Below are 27,712 nucleotides of genomic sequence, written 5' to 3' on the forward strand. Positions count from 1 at the left end.
GATAGCTACATGTTGGGAATTGGTTTTCTGCGGAGCTCATAGTGCACTGTCTAGGGGAGACAGCAGGGAGGAACTTTGTGCCCCTCTGAGCCCTGTCTATTTCTCTGCTGTGGCACAGATGCTGCACTGTGTCCTGGCCACAGAGGGGATCAGGCTCAGGAGTGGACTTACAGGCACCCACTTCTAAGAAATAGATGTGGCTCACAGGCAAGTCACAATGAGAGACTGTGTGGGTGCAGTCTCACTGGAGGGAAGCTGACCCAAGAAGCAACCACCCCAGATTGGAAACCTGAGTATTGGGAATAGCCCTGTGGCCCCAGCCTTTGCTCATGACACACCCCATGTATGCTGCAGGGGAATGGTTACCTCCTCCTAGTCTGGATACAAGGACCACCTTTCCTAGACTCCAGAATACACCCTCTGTTCTCACTGCCTTTGGAAGAAGTGATGTTCGCTCATTCACTTGCTCCACAGGCTTTTGCTCCACAGCTTCAGTTTTCCTGTCCTAGAAAATGAGGGGATTAATAGCATTCCCCCGCACTGAGGGTGTGGCAAAGAACAGATGCGGTGATGCATGTAAAGTGACAAGGGCCCAGGACATCACACAGGCTCAGTTCATGGTATTTATCACTTTCTTAATTATTTAGCAAACTTTGGGTGGACACAACACTGCCTCTGGCCTGTCACTGGGGACAGGGAAATCCCTTGGTTCATTCCCCAAGCATTTTCTCAGTGGCCCTCCTATTAGCTGCCTCTCTGAATGGAGCCTTTGCAATGTTTCCAAAAGTCTCTTGGAGGCTGCCTGTCAGTCCCTTCCAGGTAAATAAACTGTCCCAGGTAAGTAACTGGGACAAGTTACTGGAGATAAAACAGGCTTCCAGCAGTAGCAGCAGTTTGCCTCAGGCCACACAGAGCTGGGACTGGAATCCAAGTCTCTGCTCCTCAGTCCAGGGTGAAGCTCTTGCTTCAAGCTGACTTTTGGCATTAGAATATGGTAGAGTCCATCTTCCTAGTAAGGCTAAAATAGAATTATAATTACCTGTGGGTATCCCTTAAGTCACCCATGACTAAGAGGTCTTGTGTTCCACTAAAACTTTATGATGCTGCCATGTGACAATCTGTATGATTTTCACGTGTCATGAAATCCTATTCTTCCTTTGAGTTTTTCCAACTATTTAAAATGTAAAAACCATCCTTAGCTCACAGGCTGCACAAAAACAATAAACCCCTGCTCAAGAGATTTAGAGTCCATTTTTAATTAATTTTAGGATTAGAGGTATGTAAAACTATTTGTATTATTCCAGAGAGGGGCTGAAGGTCCGAACAACTGAAGAGAGAAGGCAGGGTCAGTGACTCTGCAAAGCACCCTAGGTGAGGAATGGGAAAAAAAGTTCTCCTTAGTGATGATTCACAGCAATCTATTAACGTTTTGTTATCTGTAAAATGAAGACAATAATCTCCAATCCAATGAGGATTGAATGAGATAAAGGATGGTAAAGTGTTTTGTAAACTGCAAATGTTTTTTTCACTTGATTATTTCTACAGATGTGTGCTGGGGCTCTCACACCGACTATTCCTCTGAGAAGCTTTTTACCAAGTTTGACGGGACACTGTTCCTTTAAGTCCTCCCCAACTACCTCTAGTAGTTGGAAAGTCAGCACATGCGCGGTCCTTTTTGGGGCTGGACCACAAGCAGCAGCCTTCCTAGAGCCTGTAGAAGGGAGGTTAAAGGTCCTCCCGCGCAGAATTTTTACGCAGGCGTAAATCCAGACTGGGAACACTATATCGTGCAGACAGCCCAGTCCTATTTTGGCGCTCTAAGGCCCCGCCCCCTGCGCCCAATCACTAGGCCTCTCCCTTTGCAGTGACCAATGGCAGTGAGTGGGGGCGTGACTGAGCGTCCGGGGGCGCGGCCTGGAGCTGAGAGAAGCGGCGGGGCAAGCCGGGGGCTGTAGTGAACAGCGCAGCCGAACGGGGATTGCCGGCTTGCGGCGAGCGGAGGAGGCCCGGGCCCGACGGTCTCCGAGATGTCACGATGGCTGTGGCCATGGTCGAACTGTGTGAAAGAGCGGGTCTGCCGCTACTTGCTGCACCACTACTTGGGTCACTTCTTCCAGGAGCACCTCAGCCTGGACCAGCTCAGCCTCGATCTATACAAGGGCAGCGTTGCCCTGCGGGACATCCACCTGGAGATCTGGGTGAGGAGCCTGGTCTGAACCCAGAAAAGGGCGTGGGGAGGGGGCGCAGCGACCTGGGGCTCTCGGAGACTGGGTCGGACTGGGGGACCAGGAGAGGCCATGGGAGCCCGGCCCTTTACAGACATCAGAGGAACCCGGGCTGATCTCCAGAACCAGAAGTGGAATGGGAAGGGTCCCTGCCTCCACTTCGCAGGAAGAGAACTGAGGCTGGGGAGGGGGATGTCACTTGTCTGAAGAATGCTAGGATAAGAACACCTCATTTGGGGCCTGAGTTGGGCAGCGTTGTGTCAGAGGCTGAGGAGACGGTAAAGAGGGTCTCTGTTAGGGCCGGGCCAGGGCGTGACAGAGTTGGGGCCTTGCATCTGGTCGGGGAAGGCTGGTAGGGATCCGGAGTCCTGCCGAGGTAACCTGCGGGAAAGGTGCCCTGACCTCCTGACCCTCGGTCCTGGGCCCAGTGGGTGGGGTTCGCCTCCGGATGTGGATGTCAACAACCGCGTCAGCACCCGTGTTGATCAACACCTCGTGTCACTGCTGCTGCGGCTCCCTACTTCCTGATTTGGGGAGAGTGGGATGGACTGGAGGGTGTTTGGGGAGGGCCTAGAGCCCTGCATCCCCACTGGAGGGAAGCCCTGGAGGAAAGGTGGAGAGGTCTGGCCTTAGGCAGGGAGGAGGAGGCAGAGGGGAGAAAAGTCTGGGTCCGAGGTCTGAGTCTGGGGGCAGTGAGGGGCGGTGATCACAGCCCAGCTGACCTGGGAAGTTGCAGAGGAGCCACCAATTAGAGGCAGCAGTCCAGTGCTGGCACAGGGTCAACCCTACAGTCCAGAGCAGCGGGGGTGGGCATGGCAGTGGGGGCTTCTCGGTTTTCTGGATGGCCAAATAGGGTGCTTGGCCTCAATGCATTTGGGGCAGGAGGAGCTGGGCTTTAGGGTTAGGCCAGGCCTTCCTGAGCAAATGTTAGGATAGGAGGAGACGCCTGAGCCCAGAGTTGGGGGCACCTCCTAGTAGCCTCTTGCCTTTTCTGACCTCCTACCTCAGCCTTCTAGGCTGACCTGAAAGAAATGGCCCTCTAGGTTGCCTCTTGCTACTTCCAGCCCTGCAAACACTCCCACCCTGCCCTGCTCTGCCCTCCTGTTGGGTATTGAACTGATTTCTAGCTAGGCTGCTGACCGGATGGCCTCCAGGGAGGAGCTCAGCCCTGGTGGAATGCAGGTACCTTCCCAGTAGCTGGCCCTTCCTCCCAGCTGCTCTGCCTGCAGCCCCTACCTTGGAGACCCCAGAAGAAGCCAAGTGCCTGGGGACCCTGGGATGAGGAGAGAGGCCTGGGTCGCAGTCTCAGTCCCCATAGTGCGTTGGGTGACTTGACTAGTCCCATTACTAGGCCACAGTTTCCCCCATCTCTGGATCTCTGGGTCAAGAATATAGACTTGATCTCTATGGGCCTTGTAGTTCTGTTGTATTTTTTTATTAATGGATCCAACAAATGGTTAGGAGGCCCTCTCTGTGTGACACCACACAGAGTGCCTGGGGTCACACAGAGAAGGCAGGTCAGCTCCTGCCCTCAAAGAGCTCCCAGGCCAGGGGTGCTGCTCCCCCATTTGTAACCAGGACCTCAAACTTGAGAGAGTGTCAGGAGTTGGGGGGTCCTCTCTGGCCCAGTCCAGCCCCCTCGCCTGCATCTCTTGGACTCTCGCCTTGAGCTCCATGCTTGCCCAAAATGAGAGTGGGGTGCAGCTGCTGCGGTCTCCCCTGGGCCTCTGCATGTACTGTCCTCATGCCTGGGACACATACCACCTTCCATCCCCTCCACCTGCTTTCCTCCTGGTCATCCTTCAGCTCCCTCTCCTCTGGCTGGAAAGACTGGTTATATTTGGGTGATGCAGTACTAGGGCCGGCCAGAAGTAGGGGTCAGCGTGAGCAGAGGTAGGGCTCTGTAGATAGCCTGCAGGGGGAAGGGAGGAGGGAGGGTGCTCTCTACGGTGGGGCAGCCAGACAAGGAGTGCGGCAGCTACGTTTGGGTTTGCCTGAGCCGGCTTTGTGCCCTGCTTGCTCCAGTCTGTGAACGAGGTGCTGGAGTCCATAGAATCACCACTGGAGCTGGTGGAAGGCTTCGTGGGCTCCATTGAGGTGGCCGTGCCCTGGGCTGCACTGCTCACCGACCACTGCACGGTGCATGTGTCAGGCCTCCAGCTCATCCTGCAGCCCCGCCAGGGCCCAGGTGAGGGAAGGACAAGGCCAGGATGGGGGTGAGAGCACAAGTGGGAGTAGGCCTGGGCACCCATGAGGTAACTGGACCTGCCTGCCCTGAGACCCCCTTCCTGCTCAAAGGGCCAGGGCCTGCCGACTCACAGAGCTGGGCCTCATGCATGACCACGAGCCTGCAGCTGGCTCAGGAGTGCCTGCGGGATGGGCTGCCTGAGCCCTCTGAGCCACCACAGCCCTTGGAGGGACTGGAGATGTTTGCCCAGACCATCGAGACTGGTAAACATGACGTTTCTGACCCCTCTGCCCCCCTGCCCCCCCATGGCCCACAGGACAGGGGCCCCGGACAGTAGTATGGCCAACCTGCTGCCTCTACAGGGAAACTCTGCCTGCCCCTTGCTGCTCCACCTGACCTAAGACCTCTCCCCACCTCTCAGTGCTACGAAGGATCAAGGTGACCTTCCTGGACACTGTCGTGAGGGTGGAGCACTCACCAGACAGTGGGGAGCGCGGTGTGGCGGTGGAAGTCCACGTGCAGAGGTACGAGCAGGCTGAGTGGGGTGGGCTGGCATGAGAAAGCGGGGGAGTGGGGCTGCCAAATGGCCCTGGCCCTGCCCCCACTGCCCCCTGAGCTCCTGGGAAAGGGAGGGCAAGTCTGGGTGGACCTGGGTGGTGCTGCCTCGGGGAGAAGCGGGCTGTGTTGTGAGTCGGGGGTGGTGTCCAGGGCCAGGTGGTGCAGGCCTGGAGTGGCAGGAGAAGGGTCTGAGACGCTAGCGCTGGCCTTGGAGGTCCCGAATGGCCTGGCTATGATGCGGCAACTCTACAGGCCACTCCCTGACCCCAGACCCCTAGAACAAAATAGTGTGCGGAAAAGGGGGCTCCAGCTTGGGGTGGCCAGGGGAAGGCCAGAGCTGACCTTGCACTCCCCAGGCTGGAGTACTGTGATGAGGCAGTGCGGGACCCAAGCCAGGCCCCTCCAGTGGATGTGCACCAGCCTCCTGCCTTCCTGCACAAGCTGCTGCAGCTAGCGGGGCTCCGCCTGCACTTCGAGGAGCTCCCTACACAGGTGGGCCAACTCTGATCCCCACAGTCCCTTTCAGCTAACCCCTGTCCCCTCCGGCCCTTGGCCCACATGGTCCCCCATCCCTTCTGATCATCTCAGACCACATCTTCTCGATGCCCTCTCCTATGTCCTTCCGCCTCCCAGGAACAACCCCCAGAGCCACCCTTACAGATTGGCAGCTGCTCAGGGTACATGGAGCTGATGGTGAAATTGAAGCAGAATGAGGCCTTCCCAGGCCCCAAGGTGGGTCCCCAGCCCCTGGGGAGGAAGGGCTGTGTCCCATCTCAGCGGCATCTGCAGCAGTGCTGATTTTCCCCAGGACAGAGTGGTCATTGAGTGGAGGATATTATTGCCTTTTTGGCAGCTGGAGAAACTGAGGCTCAGAGTGGTCAAGTTGTGGCCAGGGTCACACAGCTAGTTGGTGACAGAGTTTATCCTGGCAACCAGCATCCTACCTCCTCAGGGTGAGGGCAGATGTGTTGCAGCTCTCACAGGGCCTGGGTGGCATATAAGCTCCATGTTGCCCCCTCTGCCTCCAGCTGGAGGTAGCTGGGCAGCTGGGCTCCCTGCACCTGCTCCTGACCCCACGGCAGCTCCAGCAGCTCCAGGAACTGCTTAGCGCCATGAGCCTTGCAGGTAAGGTGTCTGGGTGGTGTAGGGGTGAGAAGGTGGGGGACAGGCTGGCCAACCTGGACTGACACAAGGTGTCCTTCCCTGTAGACCCCCAGGGCCTGGTCGACAAGCTGAACAAGAGCCGCCCACTAGGTGCTGAAGACCTGTGGCTGATTGAGCAGGACCTGAACCAGCAGCTGCAGGCAGGGGCTGTGGCTGAGCCTCTTGGCCCAGACCCCCTTACCAACCCTCTTGTCAACCTGGACAGTGCTGGTGGGTATTGGAGCCAGACCCAGCAGTCGGTGGGACAGCTAGTGCGGATGCGGAGTTGGGGCCATGCCCTGCTGCCCCTGACCTCCCACCCCTGGTTCACAGACCTCTTCTTCTCCATGGCCGGCCTCACGAGCAGTGTGGCCTCTGCCCTCTCTGAGCTGTCCCTCTCCAACGTGGACCTGGGCTCCTCTGTGCACAGTGACGTGGCCCCCCGCCGGCCGTCTGCCCAGGCCCCCCCAGCCGGTGAGTGCTGCAGAGGCAGGAATAGCTGGCAGAGGCCTCAGTGCCAGTGTGATGCCACCTACACAGTGCCAGTGATGCCTGGAGGTCTGCCATTGGTGACTCGGTTCCCTGCAGGCTTTCAGGGGAGGCTGTTGATGCAATGTACAGAGCCTAGTTTCAGTCAGTGATCTGGGGCCAAGCACTTGAATTCTTGGAGACTCAGTTTCCCCTTCCATAAAAGGGGGATAATAAGATCTGACCTTACCAGGCTGTATGTTTTCACTGATGTCTGAGAGATTGTGTGTTGGGTGCCGGGCTGAGGGCTTTACCACCTCTGCTCCTTCTGGCCCCCTTGAGAGGGTTGGACTGGGCCCGGACTCAGCCTCTATCATGCCAGAGTCACAGTCCAGCCAGGCCAGAGCTTCTCCCAGCCCCCAGCATGGTGTCTAACCTTCACCCTACCTGGGGTGCCATAAGCTCCAGGGAGCCCCCTGTGAAACTCCTGTCCTCCCAGGCAGGACAGCCCCCATGCCCCTCCCGGACACCCTGCGTCCTGACTCGCTGCTGAAGATGACCTTGGGGGGCGTGACCCTGACCTTGCTTCAGACTTCTGCCCCACCTCCTGGACCACCTGACCTCACCACCCACTTTTTTACGGAGTTTGATGCCACCAAGGAGGGGCCCTTTGGTTCCCGAGACTTCCACCATCTGCGACCACGCTTCCAGAGGGCCTGCCCCTGCAGCCATGTCCGGTACGAGCTGAGGCCGGGGACTGAGACTCCTGGAGCCCCTGAGTGCACCCTCTGATGTCCAACTTCTTCCCTGCAGGCTAACGGGCGCAGCCGTGCAGGTGTCCTGGGAGCTGCGAACAGGCAGGGGCCGGCGGACCACCAGCACAGAAGTGCACTTCGGGCAGCTTGAAGTGCTAGAATGTCTGTGGCCCAGGGGTGCTCCCAAGCCTGAGTACACAGAGGTGAAGGCTCAGGGCAGGTGCGGGCCTGTAGGTTCAGATGGGCATGGGCTGCAGCCTGACCCTTTCACTTCCTGTGGCCCATCCCAGATCCTGAGCTTCCCCAGCAGCCTGGGCTCCCAGGCCTCAGCTCGGCCCTGTGCCCACCTGCGCCACACGCAGACGCTGCGCCGTGTGTCCAAGGTAACCCCATCCTCCAGGCCCCAGGTCCCCGGCTGTTCGCCATGGTGCTTTGATGTCCCTGTGCCAGCCTCCCTGGTGCCCCCTGCTTCTGCCCTCCACCCTCCTTACCTGCATTCTGGGTAGAGCACACCTGCCCATCTGGGAGGCTCAAGTGTAGTTGGGCCCAGTACCTGCCTTCTTTAAGCCTGACTGAGTTCCTCATAGCAAACCCCTGCTGGCCTCCAAGCTGGGAGTGGCAGGATTTGGGTGGCTTTTGTTAAGCAAGCATGGTTGTCTGCCTGAGCAGGGTAGTGAGGGTCTCCCTGTTCCCTCCTGGGTCCCCTTCCCCAGTTCTTTTCCCCACCACCCAGGAGGGCTCTGTGTTCTGTTTGCTCAAGGGGGTCCCCTCCTGTCCTGCCTTCACCCTGTCCCCTGGCCCCCAGAGCCGACCCCGTCGCCCAGCTGCCTGCCACTGTCACTCAGAACTGGCCCTGGACCTGGCCGACTTCCAGGCAGATGTGGAGCTAGGGGCCCTGGACCGGCTTGCTGCCCTGCTACACCTGGCCACCGTACCCTCCCCTGAGCTACCTGCTGGCCTGCTGGTAAGATGCCCAGCTGGGGCAGGGTGTGGAGCCTGAATCTCCTAGCTTTTAACCAGAGGTGGGGGGCCTTGGCGCCAGATCTAACCTCCCAACCCCCACAGACAGAGACCCCACCAGCAACTGAGCAGCAGACAGTGGTGCAGCTCTCGGCGCCCCGGGCCACCCTGCAGCTGTGCTTCCCCATTGCTGACCTGCGGCCTGAGCGGGACCCCTGGGCGGGCCAGGCTGTGCGGACTGAGCATCTGCTGCTGGAGCTGAGTGAGCCCCAGTTCCAGTTGCAGCTGAGCAGTGGGCCTGGCCCCCCAGCCCCCACCCGCTTGGAACTTACCTGTTCTGACCTACATGGTGAGAGCCCCTGGGAAACCACACCCGGCTCAGGGGGCTCTGGCCTATAGAGGTGGGCTTGAGGCTATGGAAGGGGCCCTGGCCTCACCAGCTCTGTGGGGTGCCAGCATTACCTGCCCCTGGGCTCCTCTGGGCAGTGGACAGAGTGGACCTTTTGCCCCTGGGCTGCTGCAGACTGTGGGCGTGAGGGAGGGCTGAAGTCTGCAGACTGGAAACAACAGGCTCCAGCCCCCTGTCCCACCTTGCACCAGGGAAGAAATGGGGAAAGGCAGCAGTGACAACCCCTCACCCCTCCTCACCCCCTCCAGGCTCCTACGAAGATGGAGAGAAGCCACCAGTTGCCTGCCTACGGGTTTCCAAAGCCCTGGATCCCAAGAGCCCTGGGCACAAATACTTTCTGCCCCAGTAAGTGGAGCTGTGGACAGGGCTTTGCTACTGAGGGTGGTCGGAGGCCATTAGATCAGGGGTCGGGGGTTGATGACCGGCCTGTGCCTCGGCAGGGTAGTGGTGACCCTGAACCCCCAGCTCAGCAGCACACAGTGGGAGGTGGCCCCAGAGAAGGGAGAGGAGCTGGAGATGTCGGCTGAGAGTCCATGCGAGCTGCAGGAGCCCGAGCCCTCGCCCTTCTCCTCCAAGAGGACCATGTACGAGACAGAGGAGGTGAGATCCCAGACCCCTTGGGTCTCATGGAAGCCACTTGGCGGGTATAGACTGGGGAGACCAACGAGGATTTCATTCTTCCATCATCTTGGGTCAATGGGATCAGAAGCACCCCAGCCTGCAGGGCCCGTAATTGAGGACACTAGTGGGGACAACTCCCAGGGGCTTGAGCCCTCTTTTGGGAAGATCAGGACCCTATCCCATCAGCCACTCAGCAGCTGCGTACATTCATCAGGACCCTCTCACTGAAGGTGATGAGGGTTGAGTGAGAGGCAGTGCGGAGCCCGGCCTCTGGGTCCAATGGCCTGGTTCAGATGCAGACCCTGCCACCCAGTGGCTGAGCCATCTTGGGGATTGCCTGACCTTGGAGGGTTAACTACAGATGAGTTTCCTCATCTGGAAAGGGGGCACAGTGACCTGTCTCACAGTGTGTTGTAAGGATAGAGACGTTAACACAAGAGGCCCTCAGAGCAGGGTGGCCGGGGGTCAGTGCTTCACACCAGATGACCGTCGTATGTCCCAGCAGAGTAGGGTTCATGTGAATGAATGAATGAGAATGAGTGAGTGAGAGGAAGTCAGAATGCAGACCTGGGCCTGATCCCCAAGCCCCAGCAGGCCCTCACGTCTTCCCACCTGCCCAGATGGTGATTCCTGGAGACCCTGAGGAGATGAGGGCCTTCCAGGGCCGGGCCCTCGCACTGTCACGCTGCAGCCTGGAAGTGCTCCTGCCCAGCACCCATGTCTTCCTGCCCAGCAAGGAGGTCTACGAGAGCCTCTACAACAGGTGACGACACAGGCCAGAGGGGGGTGGCCAGGGGCCTGGATGGGCCACCCTCACCACCTTGTGCATCTGCCCATCCCAGGATCAACAATGACCTGCTCATGTGGGAGCCTGCAGACCTGCTGCCCCCCCCTGCCCCCACAGCTCACCCCCAGAGCTTCCAGGGCCCCTCAGGCTTCTGGCAGGACAACTTCAAGATGTGCAAGTCGGCCTTCAAGCTGGGTAGGAGGGGCCCCCCTGGCAGGGCCCCCGGCATCCCCAGAGCGGGCAGGGTCGGGGTAGCCCTCCCAGGCCTCCTTCCCACTCGGCTTCTTGGTCTCACCCCAGACTCAGACTCGGACGATGAGGATGCCCACTTCTTCTCAGTAGGGGCATCGGGCACCCCCCAACCCCGTGCCCCCAAGCCCCCAGGCCCTCAGTCCCAGAGTACCTTCTCTACACTGGTGACAGTGCTGAAGGGTCGGATCACAGCTCTCTGTGAGACCAAGGTGAGGGCAGCCTGGGGGAGGTGAGCCCCTCTCCCCAGCCCCCATTGTCAGGAAAACAAACTAGTGTGAGCAGCTCCAAGTTGTGGGAAGGTGGGAAACAGAGGCCTCAGTGGGACTGAGTGTGGCCTCTACAGCCAGCAGCACCCACCCACCACCCACTCACCCATCCGTGTCACACTGTCCCCACCCCATTGCACCCTGTCAGCCACTTACCAGTGCCTGCTCGATCCAAGGCACCATCTGTACTGGAGCAGACAGGGCAGGGGTGACTTCCTCTGCAATAGCGAGCAGTGCTGCCCAGGTCTCCAGTGGAGTGGGTCAAGGCCAGAGCTGATCCACATCAGGCCAGGGCTCCAGGAGGCCCCCTTGTCCCTGAGGGTGTGGGGGCGGCTGCGTGCAGCCAGTAAAGCCAAACCCCGTGCTCTGTTGGCAGGATGAGGGTGGGAAGCGGCTAGAGGCCGTGCATGGGGAGCTGGTGCTGGACGTAGAGCAAGGCACCATCTTCAGCGTCTCCCGGTACCGAGGCCAGCCCGGACTTGGCTACTTCTGCCTGGAAGCTGAAAAGGCAGCGCTCTTCCACCGAGGTGTGAGGGCTGGGGGCCAGTCGCCGAGGGCTCTCTAGGGTCCCTGGACAGGGGCAGGGCTTTCAGGAGGGGTGTGGGCCCTGGGTGGAGTGGGTGACTGGCCAGCTTGGCAAGGGGCTCACCCGATGCCTCCTCAGCGGTGGTGGATGACTGCCTGCTGCCCAGCCACCTGGAGCTGCCCAGCTTTGCTCCTCCAGCCCAGCTAGCCCCAACCATCTACCCATCGGAGGAAGGAGTGACCGAATGGGGAGCCTCAGGCCACAAGGGCCAAGGCGGGGGCCCCCACATGCTGTCCACAGCCGTTCGTATCCACCTGGACCCCCACAAGAATGTCAAGGTATGGTGCCTGCTTCTGGCCCACCCACTTGGCTGGACGGCTGCTGCTGTGGCGCACAGTGGGCTGGCTCCAATTGCGCTCACTGTCCCACCCCCAGGAGTTCCTGGTGACACTGCGGCTGCAGAGAGCCACCTTGCGCCACTACATGTCCCTGCCAGAACAGAGCTGGCACTCCCAGGTAAGCAACGGTGCTGTAGGCGGGCAGGTGTCTAGACAGAGAAGGCCAGTGGGAGGGGCACGGGCTGGGCTCCAGCTGACCTCAGGCTGGAGCTGATCCTAGTGGAGCCCCTGGGCAAGGGGGTGTGATGGGCAGCAAGTGGGGAGCTGCGCTAGGGTGGGGGTGTTAGAGGAGGGAAGAGGCCCCTCATCCTCACTGCCACTCCCACCTTGGCCCCCAAAGCTGTCAGAGTTCTTGGATGTGCTGGATGACCCGGTGCTGGGCTATCTGCCCCCTGCTGTCATCACGGTCCTACACACACACCTGTTCTCCTGCGCCGTGGATTACAGGTATCTGGACTGGGAGGGCTGGGGGCCAGGGGCTGGGGGCAGGCTCTCACGTGCAAGGAGCCTGCCCAAGCGCAAATGTGACCCCCAGGCCCCTCTACCTCCCTGTACGTGTCCTCCTCACCGCTGAGAGCTTCACCCTCTCCAGCAACATCATCATGGACACCTCCACCTTCCTGCTGAGGTATGCAGCACCCCCGTCCTGCCACCAAACTGAGTCCGGGGTTCCCCCAGAGTCCTGCCTACCTGCTGTGTGTTCCCAGGCCACTCTCTGAGCCTTTCTTTAAATTTGGGTGCTGATCCCTCCCTCAAAAAGGGGAATTGGTTCCACCTTCCATGGAGCAGTCAGACTCCTGAACCAGAGCCTTGAAGGTGTTGATGCTCTCTGACCTGATAATCCTGCTTCTGGTGGTTGTCGTAGGAATGTAAGGATAAAAAAGGTAGAATAAAATGCTTCGTAGTGAATTCAAAACAGTCAAAACTTAAAATCTAAGTGCCCCCAAATTACAATTTGAGTCAGTAAACATGGCCCATCCAACCAGTAAAGTCAAGTTGGAAAGTATAACATTGAAAAAATGGGGTAATGCCATAGTACAATATTTACCTAAAAAATAAAAAAGATATAAAACTAAGTATGTGTAAAAAAAACGAAGATTTATGAGGGAGTATTTATATACATCTCTATGTGGCTTCATAGAAAAGACGGGAAGAAATTATATATGGTGCTTTTCTCAGAATTGAGGGTTAGGGATTATTTTTTATTGCTGTATGTTTTAGGCATCTTAAAGGAGCTTGTATTATGTTGGCATTAAAATAAGGACTTATAAACAACGAATGTTACAGCGAGGAACAGGACACTTGCTCCCAGGGCTGCTGAAAAGCCCAGCTGAGGTGGAGGAGCAGGAAGTGCTGGGGAACCATAAGCACTATTGCCGGAATGAGCGCCTGCTGTGCAGGCTCACCCAGAGACCAGGCACCATCTCCCCATTGTACAGACAAGAACACCGAGGCCAGTGAGGGTCCTGTGCTAGTTTCTCGCGGGCTTGGGACCTCTGTGGGTGCCTCCTCTGCCTGTCTCTAGGAGTCCCTCCCCTGCTGGCTCCCGTAGAGCTGCCGCCTGCAGCGGCTCCCGGGGCCCTTCTCAGCCCTGTTCCCCACTAGGTTCATCCTCGATGACTCGGCCTTATACCTGTCCGACAAGTGTGAGGTGGAGACCCCAGATCTGCGGCGAGGTGGGCAGGGCCTGGATCGGGCTCCCTTCCCACAGCGGGTCCGTGTTCCCCAGCCCCACCCAGAGCAGCCAGATGCCCTCCCCCAGCTGCTGGCCGGGTTCTCAGTGCCCATACACGTGGGCTGCACCCAGATAAGCCCCACATTCTCCCCTCTGGCGGCGGGCTGAGGGCTGGGTAGGAGGAGGCCATAGGAACTTCCGCCTCTGATTCAGATTATGTCTGCGTCTTGGATGTCGACCTCTTGGAGCTGGTGATCAAAACCTGGAAGGGGAACACTGCGGGCAAACTGGTGAGTGTGGCCGCCACCGAGGGTCCCCTGAGCCGGGGCAGATGCAGGGCCCAGGGGGCCTCCAGAGCATCACCTCTCCCCACTCACTGTCTTCTGCCCTCTGGGCCTGGGCTCACCACCTACCCTTCTCATGCTGGACTGCAGTTATTGGCCCTCCCAGGAAGGGCCGGGCCTACTGGGGTGTCCCTCCCTGTGAGCCCCAGCAAAGGGCAGCTGCAGCCGGGGCAAAGGCAGGGCTTCAGGAGTCAGACAGCCCTTGTTGGTCCCCCGTTTCCTCCTCTGTAAAATGGAGATCGTGGGCTCCGCCTCCCTGAGATAGGAGTGGGCAGCAAAGCCCTTCATGCAGGGAGTGCCTCCTGCCTCCTCTAGTGGCCCTGCCGAAGCCCTTGCACTCCCCGGGCTTGGTTTGCTTCTCTGTGGAGTGGGCTTGTTGGGCAGGCTGGCCACCATGGCAGGGACAGAGCCTGGGCTGCTGACGCCCCCACCGCATCCCTATCCCCATCCCTCCCCCACAGAGCCAGCCACTGTTCGAGCTGCGCTGCTCCAACAACGTGGTGCATGTGCACAGCTGCGCCGACTCCTGCGCCCTGCTAGTCAACCTGCTCCAGTACGTAATGAGCGAAGGTGACCTGCACCCCCCTCCCCGGCCCCCCAGCCCCACGGAGATCGCCGGCCAGAAGGTACAGGTGAGGCCTGGCCACACAGGCTACCAGAGCTCTGCCAGGCCCCTCCCTTGCCACACCCCCCAGGGACCTGGCACTGGGGGACCTTGGGGGGCGCCCCTCCCTCCTGTCTCTCATTCACCGCTCCTCCCCACCTGCCCGCCCAGCTGTCCGAGAGCCCTGCCTCCCTGCCCTCGTGTCCCCCAGTGGAGACAGCCCTCATCAACCAGCGGGACTTGGCCGACGCCCTCCTGGACACGGAGCGCAGCCTGCGGGAGCTGTCCCAGCCTTCAGGTGGGGTGGCGGGTGCTTTGGGGCCAGTGGACACGGTCAGGCACCCGTGCCAGACATTCTCCTGAAACTGGCCTCTCCCTCCCACAGGTGGCCCCCCGCCTCAGGCCTCTCCAGTGTCAGTCTACCTGTTCCCAGGTGAACGGAGTGGGGCCCAGCCCCTGTCACCTCCTGTGGTAGCCCCCACAGGCAGCCTGGGGTCCCCCTCAGAGGCCAAGGAAGATGAAAAGGAAGAGGAGGGGGATGGAGACACTCTGGACAGTGATGAGTTCTGCATCCTCGATGCTCCTGGCCTAGGAGTCCCGGTGTGTGGCGGGCAGGTTGGGCAGGCCAAGAAGTGGCGGGAGAGGGTGGCTCAGTCCTGTGCCCCTCTGGAGCCCCTGCTGAGAGAGGTGTGGGAGGCTGGGAAGGTCTCCCGGGGAGGCATGCCCGGACTCCAGGCTTTGAGAAGCAAATGGATTTTCAGAGGAAGAGAGAAGTCCTGGTGTCCCGGGCAGAGGAACTGGGACATGGAGCTGGAAGGAAGAGCAACAGGGTGGCCACTGGGAGGGTGAGAGTCAATTGGCTGCCTGGGTGCTCACCTCCTGGCCCCCACGGGCCAGTGGGAATGTCACATGCAAACAAGACCCAGCTCCCAGGGAGACAGGGCTGGCATGGGCAAGGGGCACTCAGGCCCCTCTGGACAGAGCAGTCACATAGCACAGGTTCTGGGGATGGTGGCCCATGCGAGTCACCTTTTGTCCAGAATGGGGAGGGAGATATAAGGACAGGAGAGAAGGTGAGGCCAGACTGAGCAAGACATATATGCCACATATATTCACTTGGTCTCCTCCCACAGCCTCGTGATGGGGAGCCCGTGGTGACGCAGCTGCATCCAGGCCCCATCATTGTTCAGGACGGGCACTTCTCACGGCCGCTGGGCAGCACGGACCTGCTGCGGGCACCTGCCCACTTCCCAGTGCCCAGCAGCCGTGTGGTGCTGCGTGAGGTCTCCTTCGTCTGGCACCTCTATGGGGGTCGAGACTTTGGCCCCCACCCTGGCCACAGGTGAGGAGGAGGGTGCGGTGACAGCTGTGGCAGCAGGGCCTGCCCACCCAGGAGATGGGACCAGGGCTGGGGTCCAGCTTGGACCTTCAGCAGTGGGGAACCCTGAACCATGTCCTTACCTCACTGGCCTCAGTTCTTCCTTTCTTTGTCCACTCCCAGGGCTGAGAGGGTCTCCTGTCTCAGGCTGAAAGCCCGCTGTGAGGGGAGCGCATGAGGAAGGGGGTCCCCCTGAGTCAGCTTATCCCCTGTCCCTCTTCCAGGGCAAGAGTTGGCCTCATGGGCCCCAGGGGCTCCCCTTCCCGATGCTTCGGCCCCAACCGACCCCAGAACTCCTGGCGTATGCAGGGGGGCAGTGGGAGGCAGCACCACGTCCTCATGGAGATCCAGCTCAGCAAGGTGGGCTGCGGGCGAGGGTGCAGAGGCCCGCTTGGGGGGGCGGCCCACCCCTGCTGCCCAGCCTGCACTCCATTTCTCGGGAACTTGGTGCGGGCCCTGGTCATGCGCTGAGTCACCGAGCATTTGTGGAGTGGCTGCCATGCCTCGTGCACACCGGGCGTTGTTCCCCCATCACCAGGCGCTGGATGCAGCGATGAGAAAGCAGACAGAAGCCCTGCTTTCCCGTCACTTGTATGGGAGCGCCAGAGGGAGTCAAATAAGATAAATACAGTGTGGAGTGTGATACATGCTCCGCGAAAATAAAGCAGGCCTGGGGCACAGGGGCTGCTGGGGAAGGGCAGCAAAGTCCTCCAGCAAAGGTGCAGTTGGCACAAAGGCCTGAGGCAGGGAGCCAGGAAGAGGTTTTCAGGCAGAGGGCACAGAGGCCACAAGCTGGCAGCAGCCCTGGCATGTGCCAGAAGCAAGAAGGCCAACGAGGCAGGAGCTGAACATGCAGGAGAGCAGGAGAGAGACCAGAGCTGCGAGCGGGTACTGGGCCCTGCAGACCGTGGAGGTCTGGGCTTTGACTAGAGACGCAGTCAGCGTGGTCAGTGGCTGCTCAGGGCGGCCGCAGCAGAGCAGACGCAGTGGTGAGGTTCGGTAAAGATTCTGACGGTGGGAAGAACCGCAGGTCGGGCTGGGGGACTAGATGTGTCTGAGGCAGGACCTGAGACATGACGTAGTGGAGGTGCGCCTACTGAGAGTGGCCTGCCAGACCCACTCCCCCGCCTGCAGGTGGTGCTGGGAGAACTCTGGGAGGGGGCTGCCCCTCTGGGACCTGACGGCACAGGGAGCCAGTGCTGGGTGAGGGGAGAGGAAGGCCAGGGCCTGGGCCTGAAGGTGAGAAAAACCTTGACCTGTTCAAGGGCAGAAGAGAGACCAGTGGGGCTAGGACAACAGGAGCAGGGCCGAGGTGGGCTTTAGAGAGAGAGCAAGGCTTTGCCAGGCCAGGTGAGGGGCTTGCAGAACTCAAGGTGGGCAAGTGTATGCCCTACGAAGGTCCCTGGGGGTGTGGTGAAGGGGCTGGAGGAGGCAAAGTAGAGGGGCTGTCCCAGGGAGGGGTGACAGAAGCTCCAAGACCAGGTGGCAGCTATGGAGATGACAGAGGTTCAGAGAGATTGGAGATGTTTTGAGGAAGCAAAACTGACCACCACAGTGATGGGGAGCTGGAAGGGGAGGTTTACATCTGGGGTGATGGGGCGGCGGGAATGGGGAGGGAAGGGGTTAGTGCTGCCGACTGGAGTTGAAAATGCCTGCGTGACAGGCCACGTGGAGGTGTGCAGCCCGGCAGGGGCTGAGGTGGGACTAGGGACGGGAAGGGCGGCTGGGAGGGGAGCCTCCCCAGCTCAGGCCTCCGTGCGCCCACAGGTAAGCTTCCAGCACGAGGTGTACCCAGCAGAGCCAGCCGCGGCCCCCACGGGCCCCACGGGCGCTGGCCGGGAGCTGGAGGAGCAGCCGCTGTCCCGCCAGGTGTTCATTGTGCAGGAGCTGGAGGTCCGCGACCGGCTGGCCTCGTCCCAGATCAACAAGTTCCTGTACCTGCACACGAGTGAGCGGATGCCGCGGCGCGCCCACGCCAACATGGTACGGCCCCCGCCTCCCCCCAGGCAGGGCTGATCTGTGCGTTGGGTAGCCTGGGCAAACAGTGGGGCTCAGGCGGCCTTAGCCGAGGGGACCGCAGGTGCAGGGCAGTTCTGACTGGGTGAGCAGCGAGGGCAGGACCCAAGGCCCAGCAGGTGCCCCGAGCTCACCCTCTGCCCACAGCTCACCATCAAAGCGTTGCACGTGGCCCCCACGACCAACCTGGGCGGACCCGAGTGCTGTCTCCGAGTCTCACTGATGCCCCTGCGGCTTAACGTGGACCAAGTGAGTGGGCGGGGGCAGGGGCGGGGCCGGGGGGGGCCGCTGCTTCCAGGCCTGTGGGCCTGACCCGCACCTTTCCGCTGCAGGATGCCCTGCTCTTCCTCAAGGACTTCTTCACCAGCCTAGTGGCTGGCATCGCCCCCATGGTCCCGGCGGAGAGCTCCACGGAGGGTGAGGAGCTGGGCCAGGGAGGGCTGGGTGCTGGCCTCCTGCCTCCCAGCCATCCCCAGGCCTGTCCCTAGGCCCACCCCGTGTCTGTGCTCCCCATCCAGCTCGCCCTGAGACCCGAGCCCAAGCCAGCAGCCCCTGGGAAGGGCAGCCTGATGGTGTAGAGACGACCAGCCCCCAGGAGACCCCAGGCAGTGGCCACAACTCCTCTGCGGAGCAGCAGCCCATCTACTTCAGGTAGAGCTGGGGCCCTGGGCCAGGACACAGGGAGGCGGGTCAGTGACCAAAGCCGCCCACCCCTGCCCCCCAGGGAGTTCCGCTTCACATCCGAAGTGCCCGTCTGGTTGGACTACCATGGCAAGCACGTCTCCATGGACCAGGTGGTAAGAGGGGCCATGGGCAGGGTGGCCACACGGGCTGGATCCTTCCTGGGTTCCCTGTTCTGCCCAGGTATGGCCTGGTCTTTGGGGTGTAGAGCTTGATGGTGTCTAGGCACCATCAACTGCTGACTGGCCTCCAGTGGCTCCCATGGGCCGGGCAGGTCCCTGTTCCCCATCATGTAAACCTGAACCCCTTCTGTGACCCCAGGGCACTTTTGCTGGCCTCCTCATCGGCCTGGCCCAGCTCAACTGCTCCGAGCTAAAGCTAAAGCGGCTCTGCTGCCGGCATGGGTGAGCCCCCCTCGCCCTCCACTCCCAGCCTCTCTCCAGCCTCTGCCTATCTTCCCTTTGCTCTCTTCCTGGCTGGCTGGGTGACTCGGGCCCGGTCGTCACCCCTGTGGAGCCCCAGTTTCTCCTCTGGAAAACAGTCTCAGTCACCCCTTTGCACAGGACTGGGTGGGGCCAGAGCACCTCGGGTGTCTAAGGTGACCCCCTCAGTGTGTGGCTCTGCCCCCACACCCTCCTCTCCCGTTCCCAGGCTCCTGGGCGTGGACAAGGTGCTGGGCTATGCTCTCAATGAGTGGCTGCAGGATATCCGCAAGAACCAGCTGCCCGGCCTGCTGGGGGGCGTGGGCCCCATGCACTCAGTGGTCCAGCTCTGTGAGTATCTGGCTTTGGAGGCTCTTAAAACTGCTCTGCCTCTTGGGCAGCCTGGAAGCTGCCACTGGGGGTAGGTGGAGGTTCTATGACAGGGTGGGCAGGGGCAGTGCAGCCTTGGGCATCTCTGACAGCTCTATCCCCCTAGTCCAAGGGTTCCGGGACCTACTGTGGCTGCCCATCGAGCAGTACAGGAAAGATGGGCGCCTCATGCGGGGGCTTCAGCGGGGGGCCGCCTCCTTTGGCTCATCCACAGCCTCCGCTGCCCTAGAACTCAGCAACCGACTGGTGCAGGCTATCCAGGTGAGTAGGTGCCCTGCGTCCAGGCCATGCAGGGCAGGGAGGGTCAGCTTCACAGCACCTGATCCCGACCCCGAAGCTCTACTAAGAGTGGGTAGCCTGGGTTCATGGCTTCATTTTGTGAAGAACTGTCACAGACAGGGGAGGCCGAGCGACTGGCCTGGGGCCCACAGTGGTTCCGTGTGGGAGGGTGGGCACCCCAGGCTTTTGCAGCCTGCTGGGTCTCTGCAGCTGGCTGTCTTGAAGGGGAGAGAGGGTGTGGTTCCATTTACAGACAAAGAAACTGTGGCCCAGACTGGCCCTGGCTCATTCAGGCCCTGTGCTTTGCTAGGCCTGGACGGATCTCCAGAGAGGGCAGGGGCTGTCCCCTGAGCAGCTGTCATCCAGTGCCATGAGTCCTGTGGTGGAAGGTTTGGGGACAGGCAGGCATTTGTGACCAGTTGTAGTGGGTGGGGGATGAGTGAGCAAAGGTGGGGAGCTCAGTGCTTTCTGGGACCTGCAAACCCAGCCCCATGGAGCTGGAACGGGGCTTCTAGAGGGGAGGCTGGAGAGATGAGCAGGCTCCCAAGAGCCCCCTGCAGGCACAGCCAGGGGAGGCTATAGTGGAAAGGGGTGACGCTGGGAGAGAGGCAGGGGGGCAGAACTAGGAGCTGGCAGGCTGAAGGCAGGTGATGGACGCACTGGACCCATGGGGCTGAGTGAGGGGGATCCCAGGCCTCTACTGGGACTGCCCCCAGAGCCAGTGAGGCCGGGCAGGCGGGGCTGGGGGAGGCAGATGCACACCTATCCGTGGCACCCCACAAACGGGGTGGGGGTACATGGATGTGGCGGTTGGCAGGAGGAGGCATTTGGGTCTGGAGGACATTAGGAGAATCCCCTCAGGAGGCGTGCACCCCATCTGAAGCCCCCTGACCCTTAGCAGGACCCCAGGAGCAGCCCCAGAAAGCATGGCTATGGGACGTGGTGGGATGGTGGTTTCCCTGAGCTGCCCTGGGGTCCAGCAGGGTCTTTGGAGGCTGATTCAGGGGGCCCAGAGGTCAGGCCTGTTTGCCCAGTCCAGCTCTCCTCATCCAGTGTCCCCAACACTCCCCCAGGCCACAGCAGAGACCGTGTATGATATCCTGTCCCCGGCGGCACCCATCCCCCGCTCCTTGCAGGACAAGCGCCCCACACGGAGGCGGAAGGGCCAGCAGCCCGCAGACCTCCGGGAAGGTGTGGCCAAGGCCTACGACACAGTTCGAGAGGTACTGAGGCCCTGTCCTGCCCCCAGTCCCAGTCGATCCGTGCCAGCCTCCCCACATAAACCTCTGTGTTGACCTCTGACCTCCACAGGGCATCCTGGACACGGCTCAGACCATCTGCGATGTGGCGTCTCGGGGCCATGAGCAGAAGGGGCTGACAGGTGCTGTGGGGGGTGTGATCCGCCAGCTGCCCCCCACAGTGGTGAAGCCTCTCATTCTGGCCACAGAGGCCACATCCAGTTTGCTGGGGGGGATGCGAAACCAGATACTCCCTGATGCCCACAAGGACCACGCTCTCAAGTGGCGCGCAGACGAGACCCAGGACTGATCGCCAGGACCCAAAGACGCTGCTGCCCACCACGCCCAGCTCACCCCAGCACCTGGGCTCCCGCTCCTGGTGAGAGCTTTGGCCCACAGGCAGGCAGGCCAGGCCCTCCAGGGGAAGATTGGGAAGGACCCTGCCCGGCCCACCTGCTGCCAGGCTTCAGAGGCGGGGCCTCCCTGCCTGGGGCCTGGGCCCCATCTCTGCACTTTTCTTCTGGGGAGAAAGGACACTGCCTCCACCACTGCCTGGGCCCACACTGCTGTCTTGTCCCAGGCCAGAGGCTCTTGTACCCAACCCCACTCAGCCAAGTGTCTTTCTGTGTCTGGAGGGAGCTGTCAGGACAGACACAGTGTGGTTCAGTGTATTATTTTTAAGCTCCTTGAGTGTGTGGGTCAGTGTCTGCATGAAGTGGAATAAACTGCCCACTGCCAGCCCCTGGTCCTGTGTACCTTCAAGGCCTCCGCCTCTGCCTGGCCAGATCGCCACATCTACATCAGCACCTCCCATGTCACCATCAAGGGTCACCGTTCCTTCCTTGCCCCCAGGCCTCTAACCCAGCCACCTGCCCACCCCTGTACTCCCTCCCTTGGCTGCCCTTGTGGCCTAGCTGGGCTGGTCCTTGTTCCCCACTGGGGAGGTGGGGGGGTGGCACCACCCTGGTCCCGTTTCTGATGGGACAGGAGGGGCCTGGATTCTGTCTCGCCCAGACCATGATTCTTGACTCTACCCCTGCCAGACCCCCCGTCCTGCCTTACCTGGGGCCAGGTGTGCAGGAATGGCCGGGAAGATGCTGGACCAGAGCAAAGGGCAGGGCTGTGGGGTGCCCCAGAGAGGCGCAGGCCCCGACCACGTGACCTGTAGCGACACCTTTGGTTTGAGCCTCAGTCCCTCCTCATGATTACTGCCCCATGACCTGGGACCAGGAGGGGCAGTCAGGCCATCTTGGAAGGCCAGGCCATCTGTAGGCTGCTGTGCTGTCCCTAGCAGAGGGCTCTTCAGGTGATAAGCCTCTTCCCAGAGTCCCAGGTCCAGGGCACCGGGGCGGGCAGGCCACTGGGGCAGCTCTGGCTGGAAGGGGCCCTGACAATGGCATTTGTGCAGAAACTGACATGGGTTTGGAAAATGCCCCTTGTCCACCCCACCCCCATACACCCCTTGTTCCTGCTCCTTTCTCGCTGGAGCACAGCACGGAGGTGGGCGGGTGGGCCTGTGAGAAGACCACGGCTCAGGTTGGGAGTCACAGACATGGAACCCTGTCACCTAGCTGGGGCGTCCACGGACCTCTCTGGGGTCAACAGGTCCTCCCAGCTCTTCTCTGCATCCCTGGCTTCCCTTTCTCATTAGGAGATCCGGGCACCATGTGAACAGGGCAGAAGTTTTGTCCTGGTGGACCCTGGGGTACTCCCTGCCTGTGGTCACCTGGGGCAGTGGGCCCTTGGTGGGCTGCGGATGACTGGGGTCTGATGCCACCAGGTGGGGCAGATGGGAGCCCAGCCTGATGCTTCCTGGAACAGCCCCACCCTCCCGGGGCACAGTCCAGGGGTTCATGCCCTTCCAACCACACTTGTGATCAGTATTGACAAGCAGCCAGATAATCATTAACTGCTGCCAGGGGCTGGGCCAACGGCTCAAAAGGCGCTGGGCCCTGGGCGTCCCCACTTCCTCCTTGTGTCCAGAGGCCAGCCAGGTGCCCAGGTAAGAGCCTGCCCCCGTGGTCAGACCCCTACAGCCCCTCCGTCCTAGGGTGCTCCCGAGCCCAGCCTCCTGTCTGCAGGGTCCCAGCCCTTCTGAAGAAGCGACCTAGGCAGCCCCTTGATGACGCTGCAAGCCTTCCCAGCCCCGGCCCTCAGTTCCCACCTGTGGGATGCGGAACCAGGACTGCCTGAGCTGCAGCCCCGGGCGGGACTGCCATGGCCTCCCCAGGCATCTCAGGAGGGCCTGCCAGGCGTGGGGTGTAGGAGGGCCTGCCAGGCGTGGGGTGTAGGAGGGCAGTATCACCAGCCATCGTGTCTTCATTCGCAGGCCTGTCCTCCCAGGCAGAGGACTCCTGCCAAGGGATACCCTCATCCCATCCTGACTGTGTCCCACTTCAGGGAGGTTGCCAGGCAGGGTGGACCCCAAGGCCCTGCTCTGTGACCGTGGGTGGCCTCCTTTGCCTCTCTGGACCAGTTTCCCCTACTGGGAAAGGGGGGCATGGCCCAAGTCCACTCTAAAAGCTCAGAATCGTAGCTTCTCTTCCTCTCCAGAATCTTTGGGGTATCTGAAAGCTTCCCTAGGCCTTGGTAGGCCTGGCACTGGAACATGTCACTGAAGCCTCTTGGGCCGGGGCCTGTCTGTGGGGGGTGAGAACACATTTTGCAGGAGAAAGGCCTGTTCCTCGGGGCCCTGGGCCAGTTCAGCTCCTTCCTTTCCTCACAGTAGGGATGGCCCCAGAGGTTAAAGGGTGGCTTCCCATCAGTCTAGGCCAGTGTGCAGGACAGTCTCACAAGGTCTGATGTAATGATATGATGAACCAGCAGCAGCTCAGAGAGGTTAAGCCACACGCTCAAGGTCACCCAGCCCCTAGGCCCCTGCTGGCTCTCAGGCCACTGAGATGTCAAGTGTTCCTCCAGCTGGGTGGTTGCATACAGTCCTGTCTGCGCCTCCTGCTAGCAGGTTTGTGCCTCAGCGTCTTCCCAGGGCCTCTGACGCCCTCTCCCTCCCTGGCCCTCCCTGACCTCTTCATTCTGTCCCTTTCCATGCCTGTCTCATGTTTCCCTTCTGGCCTCTCTGCCTCGCTCTCCCTTTCTCTTCCCTCCATCCCTGCCTGACTCTAGGTCTCATCTCCAGCTTCTCCTACAGGGCTGGCCTCAGGAATCTGGGCTCTCAGGGGTCCCTAGAGACCAACAGATGCCCAGCCGACCCCCGCAGTCCCTCTGCCCTGTGGCCACAGCAGGAAGGGTGGGCAAAGGACAGAGGGCAGAGGCTACTGCGGCCAAACCTGAAACTGGGGCTCAGCTTTGGTTGGGAAAGAAATGAGGAAATAAAGAACTTAGGGGCAGAGGGTGTGGGGTGTCGGGCGGGCAAAGGCTGCCCATGAGCTGTAAACCAGAGCCACTCCCGGCTTTACGAGCAGCTCTGGGGCTGAGACTGGACTTCGCCCAGCAGAGTGCTGGCATCAGACTCCAGGGGTGGGCCTCAGATGATAAGGAGCCTCAAAAAGACCACGGACCTGGGGCCCCAAAGACCCAAGGGTCAGGTGGGTGGGTGTGGGATATTTCCCGGACCTCTGCCCAAAGGGAGATGCCAGGTGGGCAGGGCCCAGGCCTCCAATCGGCTTCCACCCCCTGTAACAGCAACTCCATGTGGAAGTGCCCACTGGTTCCAGTGGGGCTGCTGTTATCTGGGATGGAGGCCAGTGGCCACGGAGGAGGAGAGGCAGCTGCTGCCCAGCAGACCAGCAGGGGCCTCCCAGCCACTCTCCCAGGCCCAGGAGAGTGACAGGCTGTCAGTCGGCTGCCATGATCGAGTGCACAGGGCTCTGACCTATGAATTGACAGCCAGTGCTCTCGTGTCCCCTCTGGCTGCCAATTCCATAGGTCACAGGTATGTTCGCCTCAATGCCAGCCGCCAGGACCTGATGGGGAAGGGGCTGGGCTAGGGGGTGTCTGCTGGGCAATGAAGACTTGAGCACAGCCCTCGAGACCCCACTCCTGCCTGTCTCATTCCCACCTTTCCATTTCCGCTCCGTGAGCTGGAACTGCTTCAGATTCCCCCCTATATTGGTTGCACTGTGGCATGCCTCTGTGCTTTGCCCGTGCTGTTCCCTTGGCCTGGAGCACCCTTCCCGGTCTCTACCAGGCTCACCCTTACTGTTCCAAGTTCTGCCCAAGCATCTGCTACCTCCAGGAAGCCTTCTGGAAGCCCACTTGATCCTAAGTGCCTACAAAGCATCCCCAAGCACCCTATACTTCCCCTGAGCAGTGCACTCACCCAATGTTTCTGTCTTCCCACCACCTGTGAGCTCAGCCCCCCCACCCAGGCCTAGCCCAGGGGTGTGCTTCATAAGTGTTTGAAGAGCCTAAGCCTCCATCTTACATCTCGAGGAAGAATCTCCATTGTGTAGTATGGACAAGGGAGGCCAAGGGCTCTCGGCCCCAGTATGTGCTGGAACCCCTCCTTCCACCGCACCCCCATCCCCCAGCCCAGGACAAGGAGCGTGAGCCTGCCTCCCCTCCCTGCCCCTCTCTCCTCTCTCTTGCCAGTCATGTCCCCGCAACACAGCCACTCTGGTGAAGGAGGCAGCCAACTGGTCAAGCCCACTCACCCTGCTCCAGCTTCCCCAACAGCCTCCCACTGAGTTTTTATACAGTGGGGTTCTGCAGAAATTTTCATTTGAATAAAAAATTTTCTGTGGCTAAAAAAATAGACATTTTTAAATTGGAAACACAGATGTAGAAGCAAATTCCAAATTGCTTAATAACAGGAACTTGTTCTTGAACCCTTTCTGTGTGCTGGGCACTTGGATATGTCAATCATCTGGAAACCTCTCAGCAACTTTGCAAGGTAATTGTGAATGTGTTCGGGAGATGATACAGGTTCAGAGAGGATGAGCATTTGCTAAAGTCACAGACCAAGTTGGACCTTCTCCCTCTGGTGACCCTATGCAGCTGACAAGCATCTGGCTCCCCTACAGCACTGTAGGGGGACACATTGCCCTATCTTCAGATCCCTGCACCCCCGTATCCTCTGTGGAGGCCCAGCTCAGACTCCCCTGCCATGAATCTGCAGGAGCTGCCCCATTCCTCTTCCTGGGCTCTGTGGGCCTCTCCCACTGCCCCTTATCTCGTTCCATCCAGGGTTGAGAGCTCTGCCTGCTTATCTAATTCCAGGGCTGGTCTCAGGCTCCTTGAGGGCAAAGTCCATGACTCACTCATCCTTCTTGGACACCCACCTCCTCAGCACAGTATTCAAGATCACTGGCTGAACAGTACAGAGCTAAACTCTGACCCTCTAGGGGCTGTCAGGACCTAGGGCCAGAGCACTGGCTTAGGGTGGAAGGTGATGGCTTCTCCAGAGCTTCTGATGGCTCTTGGAGACCAGGTCCCAACTCCTGAGTGAGGTAGACCCACCTCTCTCCAACTGGCACCTTGATCTCCACTGACATGTAGGCTTTTTCCACAGGCTCTGGGCCTGTGTGCATCTTGCCTAGTCTGGAAACTGCTGTCACTCCTCCCAAGCCTCCAGGACACCTGCCTGGTTGCCCTGGTCCCCCACTCACTGGCTCCCAGGATGCTCTGTGGCCTTTCTTAGGCACCCATCACACATCTTAAATACACTCCATCACCAATGCCTGGCTGTTTCTCCCCGGCCTGTGAACCACTGACTTTTTGCTTCCTGTAGCCTCGGGGACTGGCACAGAGTAGGTGCTTAATAACACATGCTGAAGGACTGACCGTACGCGAGAAGGTGTTCATGGGGAGAGAGACATCAGACGTTTGGAGGCCCTCAGTCATTGCCCACCATCATCTTCATCACCGTCATCTTTACAGAACACAATGCCGACTGAAGAGGTGTCCTGAGAATGTGTGCAAATTAACCATTTTCCAATCTCGGAGAAAGGTGGGTGGCGGGAAGAGGATCAGTGTTGGGCAGCCGTGATAGGGAAAGTCTCCCTGAAGGAGCTGAATTTGAATTAAGCTTTCGCAGAGGTGAAGCTCAGTGACAGGTCGTGAGCACAGGAGAAGGAAGGAATAACAAGGACAAATGCACGGAAAGGGGACGAGGCCTGGGGCAGGTGGGCTGTTCCCTCCCGCCTCGTAGCGTCCTCTTCTGCAAGTCTTGCTCCCTGTGGCCACCACCAGGGGGCGCGCCAGACCGCATTCCTCCGAGCTGGGCGAGGCCTCTCCCCACCGACTCCTTCCCAGCCTGCGGGGATGTCCGCACTCTACAGCGTCCACCTGGCACAAAGCGGGGTTCCTGATGGGACTTTTACAGCTGTTATGTGTGTATAAAACATAAATGTACAGTGAATACTTGTATAATTATGAGACCCTGTGTAACTATTACTCAAGAAAGAAAATCTCTGTGCTGCAGAACCCCAGACAAAATACGTTCTTCCAGGTGACCCCTCGCGACCTTCATAGTAACCACTTCTTGCCTTTCTCTCTGCAGTTCCCCACCCATGCATGCAGCCCAAAACAGGGTGTGATCATTTTGCCTGGGTTTGTTACATGTTTATTATATAAATGAATTCTGCTGCCTGTCTGGCTGTCAACATGTGCTTGCTGGAGCTGTAGTTTGTCCACGTTCATTCACTGTCGTATGCTATTCCACTGTACAATAGAATACAGTTGATCTATCCATTTTACTATAAATGGACTTTGGTACCACCAGGTCATGCAAATATAATATTAGATCAGGCCACGTGGTGCCTGAAGGGAGGAGTACCTCCTTATAGGCGTTTTTGTTTCTGTTTTTGACAATTACAAAACCTCCAAAAAAGCTGCAAAAATGATACATAGACCACCCAGATACCCTTCACTTAGATTCAGCAAGTTAACATCTTGCCTCATTTGCTCTCCCTCCCTTCCTGCCTCTGTCTCACATGCACACACACACACACACATTTTCTCTGAACCATTTGAGAGTAAGTTACAAAGGTCATGAGCCTTCACCCTTAAATATTTCAACATGTACCGCCTAATGACATCCGTTTGCTTTCACAAGCACAGTAGTTACCAACGTAGGCATGGCAACAGTGATGCAATGCCATGATCTACCGGCCGACCGCCCTCAGAGGACCGTCCCAGCAAGGCCGGACCAGGCCTCGCGTTGGGTTGT

General features: G+C 59.6%; 1 protein-coding gene and 1 long non-coding RNA gene across 7 annotated transcripts; both read left to right on the forward strand.

The window, feature by feature from the left end:
• Nucleotides 1-1,920: 1,920 nt before the first annotated feature.
• On the forward strand, nucleotides 1,921-21,321 carry ATG2A (autophagy related 2A). 4 transcript variants are annotated; one of them, XM_073217559.1, is made up of 41 exons: nucleotides 1,921-2,198; nucleotides 4,251-4,413; nucleotides 4,524-4,676; nucleotides 4,835-4,937; nucleotides 5,328-5,463; nucleotides 5,605-5,703; nucleotides 6,000-6,096; nucleotides 6,181-6,345; nucleotides 6,448-6,588; nucleotides 7,082-7,319; nucleotides 7,396-7,540; nucleotides 7,628-7,720; nucleotides 8,098-8,301; nucleotides 8,403-8,646; nucleotides 8,955-9,051; nucleotides 9,147-9,306; nucleotides 9,948-10,090; nucleotides 10,170-10,309; nucleotides 10,415-10,575; nucleotides 11,009-11,159; nucleotides 11,297-11,496; nucleotides 11,594-11,674; nucleotides 11,897-12,003; nucleotides 12,092-12,184; nucleotides 13,162-13,232; nucleotides 13,445-13,521; nucleotides 14,037-14,207; nucleotides 14,351-14,477; nucleotides 14,565-14,779; nucleotides 15,313-15,521; nucleotides 15,782-15,917; nucleotides 17,325-17,540; nucleotides 17,721-17,822; nucleotides 17,906-17,990; nucleotides 18,092-18,224; nucleotides 18,298-18,370; nucleotides 18,576-18,658; nucleotides 18,906-19,027; nucleotides 19,173-19,327; nucleotides 20,419-20,568; nucleotides 20,657-21,321. In XM_073217559.1, the coding sequence occupies exons 1-41, from the start codon at nucleotides 2,028-2,030 to the stop codon at nucleotides 20,891-20,893; spliced, it is 5,847 nt and encodes a 1,948-aa protein (XP_073073660.1). In that variant the 5' UTR covers nucleotides 1,921-2,027; the 3' UTR covers nucleotides 20,894-21,321. The 4 variants fall into 4 exon arrangements, with proteins under 4 accessions (XP_073073660.1, XP_073073659.1, XP_073073661.1 ...); XM_073217560.1 differs by having other exon boundaries at nucleotides 1,922-2,198; nucleotides 8,143-8,301; XM_073217561.1 differs by having other exon boundaries at nucleotides 1,922-2,198; nucleotides 8,143-8,301; nucleotides 14,037-14,201.
• Nucleotides 21,322-22,479: 1,158 nt separating this feature from the next.
• LOC118967887 (uncharacterized) lies at nucleotides 22,480-27,146 on the forward strand. 3 transcript variants are annotated; one of them, XR_005055202.2, is made up of 3 exons: nucleotides 22,514-22,585; nucleotides 25,135-25,435; nucleotides 26,054-27,146. It is a non-coding gene; the product is annotated as an uncharacterized lncRNA (long non-coding RNA). The 3 variants fall into 3 exon arrangements; XR_012123159.1 differs by lacking the exon at nucleotides 25,135-25,435 and having other exon boundaries at nucleotides 22,480-22,585; nucleotides 26,273-27,146; XR_012123160.1 differs by lacking the exon at nucleotides 25,135-25,435 and having other exon boundaries at nucleotides 22,558-22,585; nucleotides 25,762-27,146.
• The last annotated feature ends 566 nt before the right edge of the window (nucleotides 27,147-27,712 follow it).

Source organism: Manis javanica, chromosome 11 (genome assembly GCF_040802235.1).
Source record: "Manis javanica isolate MJ-LG chromosome 11, MJ_LKY, whole genome shotgun sequence".
In the NCBI taxonomy this organism is placed as follows: Eukaryota; Metazoa; Chordata; class Mammalia; order Pholidota; family Manidae; genus Manis; species Manis javanica.